Here is a 16,443-nt window from a genome sequence, read left to right as displayed (position 1 = left end):
CTAGCACTGATCCTGAGATCTCGTTCAGGTCTTGTATCTGGACCCATACGGGTCCTGGAACTTGTTTGAGGCTCGAAACGAAGTATCTGTTCTTGTACATGACAGAGAGAAAGCAGAAATAATTGTAGAAATTATCGTTAACATGAAAACTTACATTCAGTCTGCTGCTTGTATGGAATTCTATGAAAAGCAACTGCTATTTCTGTGCGAAGTTTAGCATCCACACGTCAAACGATTCCCAGCTTCTAGGAAATTGTCACACGATCGAGCAAAACCGCGCTAAAATGAATGATCCACATGTTGTGAAATCATTTCAACCCCCAAAAGGAAAGCCAAATTAAATCCCCTTTTCCTCCCATTATAATCGTTTGCAATCGTTGTCAGTGCGAAAAAAGCATCCCCCGAGCATGTGGTTTTGGGGGATTATCTGTCCCATGTGAAGAAGCGTCGAAGTGTGAATGGTCTTCAGAGCGTGTGTGTGCTCAAGTGTGGAAATTCATTCAAAATTTGATTCCACCATCATAACTAGCGTCTTTGATGAATAAAGTAACTCTTTGCAAAAAAGAACGACACCCAAAGCGATTTCGGGCGCTATTTCTTCGAACACGAGTATTGAATTAAATCGACTTGTTCGACGCTTCTTGCGCGAGAAGCGTTTACTCTTTACTCCCCCTTTCTTATTAGAAAGAAAAACAACCACACACACACTGAGATTGACACCACGTCCCCAACGTCACAACATTACTCACGTCGTTGGGCGTTTCGTTGCGTGCCGTGGCGATCTAAACGAATTTGCTCGGCGCTGCGCTGCCACTAACGTGTGGTCCATTGAGGGTGGTCATCATTTGGTTGTTGTTTGTCTTCCGACCGTGTTGTAGAATGTGACAGAGAGCAACACTGAGCCAAAGGGAGGGGAGTGTCCGCGGTGCGGACGGCGATGCTCATTATCAGCGCGCGCGAAAGCATAATCGCTTCCTTGGCGGGAGCGAGCATGTGTTTTACCTTTAAGAAGCTGCTCATTATCGTTCACCTTTTTTTAGCGCACCGCGTTTCGTCCGACAGCATTTGGTCATCCTCCTCCCCACAGAACAGAAGTTGTTTGTCGCTAGGAAATGGTTTATTTTAATTTACCGTCCCTCTTTTGCGTGTCTCTTTCACGCGAATTGGCTTTGCCTTTCCGCCCCAAAGTGAGCAAAACACACGAACGCGGCGGCGGCGGCAGTGAGCATCGCATTAAAAATAGCGCGGAAATGGGGGAGAAAACACAGCCCCCTCTCGTTGCATAGTTGAGTAAAGTATAAATAAATCTCAACGCGAGCAGCGGGCATGAAACGGAAGCGCCACCGCCGTGGAAAGTCGAGCACTTTTGCACGCTGGCCGTAGTGTAAAGAATGTGTAGGTAGGAACGGTGTTTTGTGGGTGTTTTTTTTCTGTTCTGTTGAGTCTCGGCGAACCACACATGAAGTTCTTTCTTCTGCTGGTAGTTTTGAAGAAAAATTCCGCGCTTCCCACAAATCAATCGCCATGCGTTTCGATCGAGCCGATTGTACGGTTAATAATTTGTCAGCAAATTGTCGAGCCGGTGTAGAATAAACACGTTAAAAACACACACTTCGGAAGCGACTCGTTACGGTGAGCGAATCGGGCAAATTATAATTAGTCACGACCGCACGATTGTGCCAATCGCTCATACTTTTAACACGTACAGACAAACAGAAATGCCTTTCAAAGTGGTAGCCATGGCGGCTCCGAAACCGAAACCGAAGGCCTGGAGTCTGCAGCTAATTTCATAATTGTCATAATCTGGCAAGATTGCAGTCGGCCGATACGCGCGAGTCGATCCGGTCAGTGTTTTTGCCTGGCCTGGGCTGGCTGTCTGCCTGCCTGCCTGCCCGCTGCTGCTTCTCCTAGGCGGTGTGCTTCTGGTGTTCAATTAAAACGGCATGGTCTAGAATTGATAGATTAGCGGCGTTAGTCGTCGATCGTTAAGGGGCAAAACGCGCGAGAGTTCAAGCACGCCGACGACGGTTAAACGGTTGACGGTTCGTCGGTTCGGTTTTGCCCTACTGCTCGGGACACGACCAACCCACCAACCCCCCCTGCAGCTCTCCTCACGCAAAGAGCTCACGCCGCGTGGAGGGTGATATTAATTTGAAATGACTATTTAATGAAGCTTCGAATAAAGACACCGAAACCCGTCCCACAGCCCACGGGTGGTAGGGGTGGTGTTTTAAGCTTGTGATGAATCAGCATGAAGAGAACAGGGAAGGTGAAATGGGGACCGTCGAAAAGGAGTGTTTTTAAAAGTGTTTGAAGCCAACAGATTAAACGAGGGTGAACATTGTGCAAAGCTTTTGACTGTTTGTAAGAGAGAGAGAGAGAGAGAGGGACACGTGCACATTACTTTAACTACTTAGGAAAAGCATGAAGGACTTTTATATTTTTATTGTTAATAGGAACTGGCCCATTTTTTGCTGAGCATTTTAGGCAATTTGAGCTGAGGTCGATGAACTGCTTTTTCATTGGAAAGGAAACAAGAAATTAGGACCGTTTCCTATTAGAGAAATAGCCTTCCCAAAGTGACACGAGCGTTCATTCGTTAAAAAATTCTCATTGGACCCGGCACGGACCTCGGCTCGGTGATGTAAGTGGAAATACATTCTTACTGGAATGTAGCAATTTAATCAGCGGAAGATGAATGAATTAATCATTGAGCATGATTTGCCACATGGCTTGCCGTGACAGCTAACACATACACAGCGAGACGTTGTTTGCCAGCTGATACTGCACGCTGTGTGTGTTTTTCCTGGTTGGCAATATATCTAGCGCAGTTTTGCTCTCATCTGTCCCCGATCGATCAGCCATTCTTGCAACGAGTAGTTTGGATGAGGCAAAAATCGTCTTAATTCCTCCCTTTTGCTTACCTTGATATTTGATTTCATCTGAAAGGAAAAGAAAAGAGAACACAATTAGATAATGGAAACGTGTCTCGGAAAAGATTCAATGATGATTAACTTTGGATCAAAACACACGAATAAAAACAAAACAATCTCTTGCGACTACACCGGTGCCCTATATTTATAATCAGCTCCGCAAATAAACCCACCGTCCCCTTCAATTGCGTCAGTAAGTCAGTCAGTCACTCAGTCAGTCAGTCAGTCTGTCTGCGGGTGGCACACTATCATCCCAGGTGCCCTAAACAACCACCCAGAGCAGAGCAGCTGGGAGTGGAAAAAAACACTATAAGAAAAAAAAAAAACAACAAACCCGGTCGTATCTAATGCGATACTTTTTGCACCATCACAAATAGTAACAACTTTCCCATAAACACGTCTTTAACCGTGCTGTATTCGCCCAAGCCAAAGGCTCGATGACGGTGATGACAATGAAAAGGGAAGATCAGATATCATCGCGAGAAGAAAAGCTGGCCCCGCGACACAACCACCAACCGAACCAGACCATAAACATTTGCAAACAATTTCCCTCTAAGTGCGAGTTTTGCGTTTGAGCCTCAATCGGCCGTCCCGCTGCGGCACGTTTTCCACCCTGGATGGCAGTTTTATTTTCCCCCATTGCGCTTCGCTTCTTGTTCTGGGGGCCAAGAGACGGTGCACGGTTGGGGGAAAATTATGGCAAAACAGCCATGGGGAAGAGATGCACCCCGTAGCCCACCCGTAGCTGCCAAGCTGCATTCAATAGAAAGCGAAACGCGCACAGCGGAAAGAAAGAACGAAGGAAAGTGTGATTTGGTGCCTTCAATTGGAAATGACGGAACTGCACACACACACACGGAGAAAAACGGATGAAAAGAGGAGAAGAAAATGCAACCTGTCTTGCCGCTCTCTGTGTGTGTGTGTGTGTGCTGCGATCGATCGCTTATGATTAGCCGTTTCGCAATGCAATGCATTTATGTCGTGCGCTGCATCTCTCGTTCGCTGGTCGCATGCTCGGGAAAGCGCGCTCTTCGCGGACCCGTCCCTTTGGTAATGAGTTAATTGTTCGAGCGAAATGTACCGAGGGGTTTCGATGGGTCGGGGGAAAACAGAAAACACCCCCCCCCCCCCCTATACACCGCCCGGCAGCGGCATGCAACGAGGAAAGTCGATCGCGTCCAAAGCGAAGATGCATTTTTCTTTAATGCTGCGCTTTTCCATCGCTGCAAGCTGGTGCAAAACGCACGGGCGCGCACTATCGTTTACACAAAATGGGAAGTGAAATGCATCGCTTTCGGTAATGCACTCCACCGAGTGCGTGCGTGCAAGCGTTTAGAAGAATGCAAGTGCGCGCGCGCGCGTGTATGAGTGTAATTGATGTATACATCTACCTGTAAAAGGGGGAGTTTTCTTCTCTCCCATCAATCGAAGCTTTTTTTTGTTTTCTCTGTATTGTGTGGGTACAAACAAAAAAACGGCATGTGTGATATTTTTGAATAAATAGGTCACACAACATCAAAACACCCATCGGGCACAGTTTCCTGATGATGCTGTGGTCGGCTTATCCGTCAGGGTCAGCGAATCCCCCACCCATTTCGAAGGGCACCTAGGGTTGCCCGACGACAGCATAATAAAGAGCCGAACTGAAAAGCTGTTTTTTTCAGACCCTTTTACACGCCCTGACTTGTGCAGTACGTCCTGGGCAGTACGGGCGGGTAGTAGATGGTTCCGCAATCCGGACAGCCGTCAAGCAAAAGAAAAAAAGGACCGACAGTGCGAGCGACACCGTTGATCCCCGAAAATAGATAGTATTGATCTAGATTCCAACTGCCACCAACGGTCACTATTAGATGTATTTACACACACACAGATAAATACACGTGTGTACCAGTCCCTGCTAAGGAGGAACATGCCACCCTTGATGAAGAGATGGGTTGGTGGATAATTAATAGCGTCCCACTCAATTGGGGTTAGAGCGAAACCAACGCAGCACAGGGAGGAACATGTTTTTATGTTGCATAAAAACAAGAGGATGGGGAAGTGGGAGGGGGGGGGGGATCATGAACGCATAATTTCGGCAGATGTGTCCACCGAGATGGTGAATGAATGGTGTACCTTTTGGGTTGACATGAAAGTGTCGTACTTTAGAAACACAGGAAGGAAAAATTTCATTTCATATTAACATACTTATCTATTATTTACTATTACTTAACTTTATTAAACTTTAAAGAAATATAAAATGGAAGTAAAACAAATGAAGAAATTGGAGATGTAGTAATGGGTTTCTGAAAACAAGATCAAAGAAGCACAAAAGAGAAAACATTTACACAAGAAATAAAAGGATGAAATGAAAACCAAAAAACAATAAAACAAACGAAAACAAGGAAAAAAAGAACAAAAGCTACAAATATGATAAAAACAATGAAAAAGGTAAATATAAAATGGTAAAGAATATAAAAAAAATATAACAAAATATAACAATAATATAACAAAAGGAGGAAAAATGAGAAAAAGAAAAAAAAGCTCTTCAAGACGAAATCTCAAAAAAAAATATTCAAATCCTTGAAACAAGCAAAAACAAGGAAAAGAAAGAGTAAAAGATAAAAAAAAGACAAAATAATGAGAAAGGTAATGATAAAATGGTAAAGAATATGAAAAAAGAAAAAGGCAGAAAAACGAGAAAAGGGAAAATGAAAAAAGGAAAAATAGGTCTTCAAGATGAAATATGAAAAACGCTTTAAGAAAACGAGAAACGCTTTTCATTTTAACAAAAAATAACAATATCCTTGCCAATTATTTATGCTTCTAAACGCACCTACTCCTTCTTCGCACGAAATTGTGTAATACTTCATAAAGATCCTATGAAAACAACAACCACCCTCCACCCCTCCTGCCCTCAGCCCTACGATGAGAGTGCCAACATGCCAACCCTTCACGTCCCAACAGCGTCCAACAGTCTGTGGGGGTCGATCAACACGTCTACCATCCACCCAGTACCTTTGACACCTGTTTATCGATCCATCTTCCACCACAGCAGCATAGCGCACCAAACGCAACAACAAAACGGGCGATCGGACTGCAGGCACTAGAACATGTCTGCAAGGGCTAAACACAAACACACTCTCAGCCAACGCGCCAAGCGACTCATTCATTTCGACTCGTACAAAGGTCTATTTTTAGCTGGTGGTAGAAAGTAAAAGCAGCGACAAGGAGTGTTGGAGGGGTGTCTCCCTTTTTCAAGGGGCGAGGGAATGGCCTTCCGGTTCACCGGCTGTACCGGATCGAGGATTGAGCGTAGGGGGAGGTGGGTGGGCAAGATTGAACTAGTTTGCCACCAAGTGCGGGTGACGGTGCGCGATGGTGACATTTAACGTCGTCTGCCCAGGAAGCGTCTCGGCCGATGAATGGTGGCCGGATTGCTGCTTAAACCGATCCCATCCAAAGCGCGGTATCCACCTCCGACGGGGCGGTGCGGATCGGTTACAGTGAGTGTTGGCGATGGTGAATAAATATAGGCGACGGCGCTATTGCTCAATTACGCGTACGCCGGTTTGGTTTTTGAGGAACACTTCTCCGCCGACGGTGACGGTCACCTATTTTCGGACTTGGAAGGCAAACCCCGAGGAGTTGATCGCTGACCGATCACTTTAACAGGGAGCGACCTACCGCACGCACAAGAAAAACACATCAATTGTCATCGGGCCGCGGGTGTGTTTCCGCTTTCAGCCGTTGATTGGGGGAGGAAGAATGTTTCTTCCCCTTTGGGGAGAAGGAAGCAAACGAACGTGCTCTGTGCGAGTGGAAAAGCTGTAATGTGGGTCAACCGTGGTAAGTGATGCTAATCTAATGAGACATTGCATTTTGCCTGCATTGCACGAAGCTAGACCACCCGACCACCTCCCCGAAAGCAATAACGTCGTACGTAGTACGTGTGTTCGTCATGCAAGATTGGGTTGATTTATGAGGCGCAAAAAACAACATAAAATAAGCTAAAATGAAGCATTTCGGAACCCTGTGCGCCTTAAGACAAACGGAATTAATTGCATTTAGTGTAGCGATTTGCGAGCGCCATGTGTTTAGTTGAGAGTTTTGTTTGAAATCAATTTGCGGTATGTGTGTGTGTGTTGCGCAAAAACGCACACACATCCGACGCAATCCGGTGCGTGATTAATGCGGTGGCGGATGGCGAGAAAAATACCCACTGGTTGCCGGCTATTGATGTGTGTGGTGATAATCATTCCATGAACTTTACAGCCATTTTCACACACACACACACACACACACCCTTATGGCACAGAACTTTAAACGGGGGAGGATGAGGGAAGGGGGCATGTCTGTCTTGCTCGTCAGCAGCGTAAGGCACACTCACAGGCCGCCACTTCATCAATCATTTTTCCATGAGTCTTTTCGCGCGCGCGCGCTCGCTCGTACCCCTTCCCAGCGAGTCTGGGCATCCGGCTCCGCTGGGTGCGGTCAAAATGGCAACGTCTCAATTAACGATCTTTTCGTAGTAAACCCCATTTCCAAGGCATCCGAAGAGGAGGGGGTGTTGGGAAGGGATTTCGGTTCATACCGGGCGTCTCCATGCTGGTAAATGCACTTTAACTTTGACGATCGACGATGTCTGGGGCTTCAGACAGACGCTGGTGATGTAATGAGGCTTTGATGGTGTATGATGGGGATGGAATGGAGCTGGTGGTGGTGGAAATCGAGCGGGAGGATTGAAGTCATTCGTAGGTGCAAAAGCGATTAGTTGCGGGAAGTTGCTTGAAGGTGTGAAAATGTCTTTTTGATTGCTTTTATATTATTTTTTGAAATTAAACAGTTTGTATAACACTTTGAATAATAATTACAGCGGGCTACACCTGCAGCAAAGTGAAAGGGAAAATGGTGATCAATTAGGTGTTAAAACACACCCCGCCACACTTACCCCCCCAAATCGAACCATGTTTCAGTTTGATTTATTCATTTAATGTTGCAAATTCAATACCCAAAGCCCTATTATTAACCACTCCAGTGCGGTTGGGGCCAGCATTACCTTTTCTTTCACACCGCGAAACTGCCCCTTTTTACACCAATTCGGTTTGCAGTTGGTCATCTTTAAAGCAAGCACCCCTTCGTCTTCAGGTGGCTCACGCCCCATCGTGTCTATAAATCAGCGTTAAAGCTCCCTGCAAGAAGGTCGTCGGCGGCTGCGAAACAGGTTAGCATCGGAAGAACCATTCCCAACTGTGCAGTAACACCACCGGTTGAATGGATCATTAGAATTGTGTCCCTCTCCTTGACTGCCTTTCTTCTTCTCTGGTCCACCATTTTACCCACCATGGGCAGTAAATCAAGCATGCTCCATTCTAAACTTCTGGCGGAGGTGAGCCGTGGCTTTCTTAGGTAATCGAAAGGACATTGATAAATTGAATTTCGTATGAATGGACCACTAATCTGTGAAGGTCTCCGGACGACCCCTTAAGGTAGGGAGAGAAAAAAGGGCCGATCGTGGATATAAATGGAGCCACAGATAGAAGGGCTACTACTACTGTATGATTTGCTGATCGGGAGCGATAAATTATCCGCCAGATGATCAGTGGAACTATGCAAGATGGGTGGGAATTAGTGTAATGAAGTGTGAATTAGACGAGGAGTGTGTGCATTAAGATGTGATTGAGCGGTCTGCTCTTGTTAGAAGCAACATAATTTCATTATTTCTTAGCTTGTTTGTGTTTTATAGAGCTTTCATAATGCCTGTTTTACCCGCAAAAAATAATGTTAAATAATTAATGTTGGTGAAAGTTCTTCCTTCCCGACTCCCGTCAATCGATTAAGCAAAACGAACGCCCGCCAGTTGCTGTCAATCAAATGTAAACAGCGTAAACCACAAACACCGGCCCTTGGGTCGGGAAGGAAACCGGAAAACGATTGACCAACTTCCAACCTCCGGTGACCCCGATTCCTGTCTGCCAGCAGCAGCAGCAGCACAACCGCAAGCCGGAATCTACGGAACGAAAGAGAAACGTCAACCGCTTCCATGTGAAGATGAAAGTGATGGCTCGGCGTAGCTGCTGCACTGCACTGCATCGCTTTTCTAATGCAATTCTTGCACCGGTTCGCGTACACAGAGCGGAGATGAAAGTGAATCAGAGCAGCAGGAGGCGCTGCAACCGGGTATCACCTCGCTGCTGCTGGTGCTTGTGATCCAGTTTTCACCAGCAAGCACAGTACATGGCATTGTGCGTGCGCGCAGACACACACAAACCCCGCCGTAATGACGTCACGATGCAGCTCGCTGTGAACCGCCTACTGCGCTTCTCGGAAGACACTGCGGAGCAAAAATATGCGTGAAAAGAAAAGTTGCTCGTCTCTCTCTCTCTGCTCAGTGGAAATGGGTTGCCCTACACAAAGCTGTCGGAAGCTTAGGCGCAGACACGGGAGGAGAAATCGATCATCGTCACACAAGTATGGCACCGGTTCTCCCTTTTCAGTAGGGTGCAGGCAGTAGAAGGAAAGTGCAATTTTCTTGTTTTTCGCTGCTGTTTTAATTAATGTGCAATTATGCTGCCTTTCATGCGTACGGTGCGTGCGATTGTTGCTGCCGTGCCGTGGTGTTATCTTTATGTTTCTGCGGATGCAAGCGTTGAGGGGGAAAGTAAAATCACTTGAGCAGGCGTTAACAACCCAGGAGGAATGATTTTCCTTTTCTCAGAGAGGGGAAATTGATAATTTAATATAATGTTGAACTATTGAACAATCAAATGTGTTCGTTCTATTTCTAAGATATTCAATTGTTTATATTATTCAAAACTGTTCGACTCGTCTAAACTCTTTCAACGGTGCTTAAACTGTCTCTTAATCTTCTAACCATCCACCCTGATTGCTTCACAGTCCAGCTGATGCACTGATGGAGCCCCGTTGCATTAATGGCTTGCCGTTACTTGCCGTCCCGCGTATACGCCTGTGTGAGCAGTACGCGCAAATGGGAACATACACGAGAGTACCCATTTGAGCATCGACAGAAACGTCTTAGCTTCCCTTCCCCCCACCGGCAACCACCACGAAGCGCGAGAACCACGATTGTCGAGCGTCAATCGAAGGTGGGCGCAGTGCAAATGCAAACGGGACGAGACTTGCGGGTGTCGACGGGCTGCTGCTGCTGCTGCTGGGCGTGTATGGTTTGCGCATGCGCACCAGTGCTTGATTTGAATTCAGCCTAGACCTAGAAAAACGGAAAACCCATAATAACCAATGATGAATGTTAAAGTGATCTTTATCTCTCACGCTGGCACACTGCAGCGGTCTCAGTTGCGGTTTGGGATGTTCCATGCATCCCCGAGAAGTGCAGTTGAATCGACACAAGACAAGCGTTTGTCAATTTCTCGCAAAATTTCGCTCTCGACGATGCCAATACGCGGTGCGGAAGCTAACACGAAGATTTCGTTTGTTGCTAGCGCAAAGTGTCACATTTTACGGACCACAATTCATTCAATGTTGCGAGCGAGCGGGCAAGCGGGTGGTAGAAATTTGAGACCGGGTTTCCTTTGCTTTGCGGTTGTTCTGGCAAGAGAATCGCGCTAATGGATCCCGAACGGCTTTCCGCGATTGATGGCGGCCGGTGTTAGGGTGTCTTTTTTTTGTTTTGTTGCTAATGTATGCCGTAAATTTTGCGCCCGCCGTGTAATTAAACGCATTTTTCTCTCGCCTGCAATTGACGGGAAAGTGCAATTATCGGTGACAACGCAATGTAGGGATGTAGGTGAAATATGTTTCACCCGCTTGATGATTCAACGCTCGAGATGTTGTTCGAAGGAGAAGGGAGGAAGCATTTTGGGCTATTCAAACGCGAAAGAAATGAAATGTTTTGCTGTTTAGCTGACAACCAACTATTTTTGTTGTCTTTTTGCCATCAAAATACGCAAAACTTGAAGCGTTTTTTGTACCTTTAATAGCGTGACAACTACTTTAAAGACTGTCTTCTTGAAGTAATCTCCCAATCAACTAAAAATGGAGTATTATGGCACGAAGCTAGCAAAATCAAATGCAAAATAAACACCAGCAGCCACCGACGTGTGATTCGCAAATGCAAACGCAAACGCATCTTACTGCCCGAATGCAGATGTCCCAATTTCCTGGACATATTTTATTCCATTCAATCCTCGCTGCGCCCTCCCCATCGCCGTAGTAAACCCATTGAAAAACAAACAACGCGCGTCATCTTTACGAGCGCCACGATGACAACGAATGGTAATTTTTCAAACGTCATCTGCCGCATCCGGACGCATTTTGGCACGCATATTCGTCGTCGTTCGTCGTTCGTCGTCACGTTGCAGAATGCAATCTTCCTTCCACTCCGGGAGAGCGCACTGGTGTGGACCGTTCTGCGGCATACATCGTACCTACGCGGAACACACAGCGATACTCGACTGTTTTATTAATAAAAATCACATCCACACTTTTGCAGCTCATTTAACCGCTCCGTTGCTTCTCAGTGCGTTCGCTTCTTTCTCATGGGGGGGCTTTTATATTGTACAAAATGAGCAAACACAACACAAAAAGCGCACACAGTGTGTGAGGCTGTTGCGTGTGCAGGCGATGCAGATGCGGCAGCGGTTCGAAAATGGTTCGATTCGAATGCTACCGTGCCGGGGTGGAAGCGATGACGATGACGATTCGTGGTGGGAACAACAAGCAAGAAGGGGGTTTTGGCGAACGTGCAGTATTTATTAAACAATTAGGTCATTTACACTAGATAACCATTCTTTGGCGCCCTGTCGCCATGTTGGTAGAGGAAAGAGCGCACAATACCGATTCATTTGGTTCGATGATGTACGTAAATGGTTACGGATGCGCCGCGAATTGTGATATTCTTAGCACACGGATGGGTGTTTGGATGTGTGTGCAAGCACCAAATATGGGGACGGGATGGTGGGAAGTGGGAATATGAATTGATTGATGTAACTGCCACGACGGGAGACAAGACGGAAGTGAGAGAAAAACGATGTGATGTTTAACAAACCGTAAATAAGATTATTCAAAATGATAAATTTGTTTTGATCTCTTAAATCCTTGAGGATAGTTTTGCAATAGCATTAAAAACGAATGCCCTGATGACGATTCAGGATGCAAAAACAGGTAAATTGTACAGTTATTCATACATTACAGAAGCAAAATGGCTCTTTATTGTATTGCATATAAAATAAATTCCAATAAATTCTATTCAAACAAGACATTGAGATAGCAAAAACATCAAAAAAAACATCCTTCCCAGTGCCACTGAGTCCTCTTAGTCGAACAAAAAACATCGAAAGAGGGTAAAAAACAGAAAAGGAAAACGAAACAACCATCCCATAAGCAGCTTGCGAGGAGGATGGTGCAGATTGAGCGAATTAATTTTTATCACCCGTACGCTCATCGACTACGATTAATAAATATTCTTCCAAATGCATCGCGCTGCCGTTCGCTGCCAGCTTCTAAATGGCGCACTGGGTAAAAGAAACGTGTCCGTCCTTATTAACGGTGAGAAGGTGGATGAGAGAAAGAGAGAAGGACCATTTAAGCGTGTAGGTTTGTCCGCTGCAACGGCACGGCTAGAGGCAAACGAACTTGCAAATATTTCTATTGCCATCATCCCACTTGCCCGGGTGCGGGGAGGGAAGCTGCAAAGGTCCTCCGTTTTTTTCCATCCTTCCTTCATCGCGGGCACGATTCCGGCAACCCCCGTCGCCGGGAGCAATGGTTCGGTAATGAGATCAATATTCTCGCACGGAAATACTGGCAACAAAGCGAAGCGAATTAGTGAACCGAAGTGGTCGGCAGCCACGTACGCAGCCAGCCCGATAGCGTGACCAACTGTGCGTCTCCATCGCCTTCTGAGTTTCGAAGCGTCGCTCGTTTTTGCTTCTCTCATTTTGAATATAAAAGCAAACAAATAATATCCGTATGAAGTTTCATCGACCTGTCACCGGTCCCCTAATGGGGATGGTGGGGTGCGTACGCGGTTTTTAATCCTTGCAAACTGCGGGCGTGCAGCGGCTTAACGGGCTGACAAATTTGACCCAAATTTTCAAAAACCCGCTCCAAACGATGGTCGTGCGTTGTTGTTACACGCTGACGACGAAAAACAAAGCAGTGAGTTCTTGTTCCGAGAAGCGGGGAGGAGATGTTCTGTTCCGCGTTTCATGTCTCCCCCGTTCCCTTCCTACGCGATGCATACGCGATTGAAAGGAGCACGGGTGGAATGGCGCGATGTGGCGTGAAAACTGAAAACAGCTTGTCCCCAGTCAGGCGTATCAATTCGCGCACTTAATCATGGCGCACGCAGATCGTGTAAACACACACACACACTTACGTAGGATGAATGGCGATCGCCAGCTGCATCAGGTCGGTATGAATGGGTGGGAATTGAAATTATGACTAATGGTGTTTGTGTGCGCGAGAACGAAAACAAGGAAGGGACGGGATTTATAAAAGGAGAATACGAAAGGAGAACAGTACTGGTGGAGAGGATGTAATTTTTAACGAAACTAATTTTGCATCGAAAATGAAATCTAATTCCTTGCATCAAGGAACCTTCCCCTCGTCCGGAGAGGGGAGGTGAAGGTGCAGTCATAAAATCTAATGAGCAGTTTGACGATCCGAATCGAAAGCATATAATGATGATGACCCACTTTACAGCTCGTCTGCTGCCAAACGGATTTTTGCCCATCGTCTGCCTCCCGCGAGACGCTTCCAATTTAACAGGCTGGTCAGTTGTTTATTTTTATGGCAAAACTTTGTGTCTCGTTGGAGATGCCCTCTCCCGCGCTCGTTGCCCTCTCCCGTTGGTTGGTGTCGCGAAAATTATCCTCAATAAAAACCACATCACTTCCTCCCCCTGTCTTACTCATCGTCTAGGATGCATCGCGACTGGGCCCACCGGTCGAGGAAGACGAGCAGACGGGCGCGTTTGTTTGGTTTGTTTTGCGCTTTTATAGGTGACAGTTTGGAATTTATCCAGCCCCATTGGTCGGGATGGTGCAATATAAAGGCGGCACGAGACGCGAGTAGTAATTTGCAACCACACACACACACATGATGGATTTACGCCTGCCCTTTTGCGCTACGCCGCATTGACCCAGTTAGCGCGATGGCGGCTCTAAACACTGCACATTGCCGCAAGAATTTGTGTGTTTGGGGGAGGGTGTTTGTTACTATTATTTTGTTGATTTGAATGCATTCGCAAAACGCGGCTGGCGCTTTATTTTTGGAAAAGGAATTGGAGATTAAAAAAAGGCGTCTTATTTCTTTGCGATAGCTGCTCTTTTACGATCATGTGCCATCACGTGTAGTGATGTAGGTGATGGCGTGTACAAGTAGCCGGCCAAACGCTCACCTTCACCACGCTGCTGGCTTATGTTTATTCCATCCCCAGGTTCGGGCGGGGATTGCATGTTTTATGGATAGGGCTCCACGAGTCCACGATCCGCCCCGGTATGTATCGACAAACAGTCTCAATCAGCGCGTGAACCCTTCGCAGGGACAGCCAACATAAAAAAGGGTCCAACAACAGCAAACCAAAAAAAAAAAGGGGTTTGCAGACGCTTCCAATCCGGAGAAGGATAATACATCAAACAGCTGATTCTGTTTAGAGCGATCATTCGCCGGGCGCGTGTTGATTGCACTTGAACAAATCAATACAGCGCGCGTTCCGGACTGAACATCGGCAAAGGTGCTTTCGGCAAAGACGCAATACAGACTAGTGGGCATGATTATTCATGTGGGGTTTTTTCCCCTAATTTTGGAAACTAAAAATAAGCACCTTCACATCGGTGTTAGGTGTTGCGTCATTCGGCGAAGGACAATGCATTACATATATAAATGGATGAATTCATTTGCCGGCGTCTCTTCCAGCTCATTTAATAACATTAAATAATGAATGAAGGTACAACCTGATCGGGTTGCTAAAGTTACACAACTATCGCTCTATCATCTAATCGTCCTCCTTTTTTTTAGTTAATCACAAGTCTGCATCCGGATGTACCAAATGTAAGCGAACCGATAAGAGGCTCCTTCCCCGAGTGCTCCAACCGCGGAAAAGCAAATGCAATCAAAACGGACAAAAAAGGCAACCGAAAACAAATCCATCCCGCTTGCCTGCCCGCGTTTGTTTGCACAATTCATTCACCTTTTTTCTAGCTTTCGAGCGATCGATCCGTGGCCCGAGGGTGACGGTGACGTGAGTGTTAGCAACGCTAAATACACTGTGTGTTTGTAATACATTCAAGGTTTAGAGGGGGAGTCGGCCGTTGGGGTTTTGCTTCCACTTTGCGAAAACGTGCCCGGCGGCAGGAGGTTAACGATTCCCCGCCGTGCTCGGGAAAGGAAATGCAAATCTAAACAAATGTGTCTCTCCCGACGACCCCACTGAGGGAGGAGGGGAGGAGTTGCAATTCACCCCAGTGCAGCGAACTCGGTCGATACGGTGCTGCACTGTCTAGGATGCAAATTCAAAGCCACAAAGCCACGGCGAGATAGGAAGCTTTGTTTTTTGGGGGAAGTCAGCAAAAAAAAGAGAACAAGCACACCCGAACGGGGTAAGTACACTCGGTAGATAAGGAAATGATTTGAATGAATGAGTGGAGGAGATTGCTTTCTTCTGGAAGCCGTGTTTCTCTCCCTCCTTTATCTGCTGATGCTGTAAAGATGCGTTATTTCTTTCTTTAGGACTGGGGCAAAACACTGGAGCTGAATCGATGCAAGCGAATGATTACGATCAAAGCTTCTGTTTCTGTGCTCTCGGTTACACTCGGTGACGTGATGGTACAAAGAAAAAGTGCCGAAGTAGCGCTCTGTTTTATTGGTTTTGCTTTGTTTGTTGCTCAGCTGTTTTAAACGGTGAACTGAACGCTGCAGATGAGGATTGTTGTGCTGCACAGAGGGAGAGGGACAGGGACACACATATTCCAGGGAAATGTCACCGGAAGGGCTTTCGTGCAACGATCTCTTATGAGCGAAAGCTTGGATAAGAATGTTTCGTTTCACACAAAGAGTTGTGTGGTTGTGAGAGAATTGTATTGATCCTTTACATTGCAACAGCTCTAATAGGTATTTCCGGTCCTTGCCATTACCTGTGCCAAACTAACTGTTAGGAGGCAGTCGTAAAGTACATTAATAAACAACATACAGGGACAACATCAACTAAGCTCCCACAGTGCACTTTCCAATTGTCCTTTCTGCTTCAGAAAACTTGATACTAGCCATAAGTGGATAAGAAAAACTTATAAATTGAAAATCAGAAGATGAAGTAGTAAAGAAGAAGAAGAAGAAGAAGAAGAAGAAGAAGAAGAAGAAGAAGAAGAAGAAGAAGAAGAAGAAGAAGAAGAAGAAGAAGAAGAAGAAAAGAAGATGAAGAAAAAATGAAAGACTAGCATTGTAAAACATTCAAATCAAAATTGAACTTGAAACAACGACAATAAGAACAAATAAGCAAACATAACAGTAGATAGAGGAATTATTAAATGAACAAGGAAATATATAAATAAAA

The 16,443-nt window shown here is 46.0% G+C and overlaps 1 protein-coding gene across 1 annotated transcript in view; it reads right to left on the bottom strand.

Moving 5' to 3' along the window:
* Positions 1 to 16,443, bottom strand: part of LOC120947847 (ecdysone-induced protein 74EF-like) — a 215,061-nt gene that overhangs the window by 65,045 nt on the left and 133,573 nt on the right. The window contains 1 exon segment of the mRNA XM_049605120.1: positions 2,925 to 2,942. Coding sequence (XP_049461077.1) covers positions 2,925 to 2,942 — 18 coding nt within the window.

Source organism: Anopheles coluzzii, chromosome 2, assembly GCF_943734685.1.
Source record: "Anopheles coluzzii chromosome 2, AcolN3, whole genome shotgun sequence".
Lineage (NCBI taxonomy): Eukaryota > Metazoa > Arthropoda > Insecta > Diptera > Culicidae > Anopheles > Anopheles coluzzii.
The sequence above is the reverse complement of the archived record's forward strand: the minus strand, read 5'-3'. Positions and strand labels throughout refer to the sequence as shown.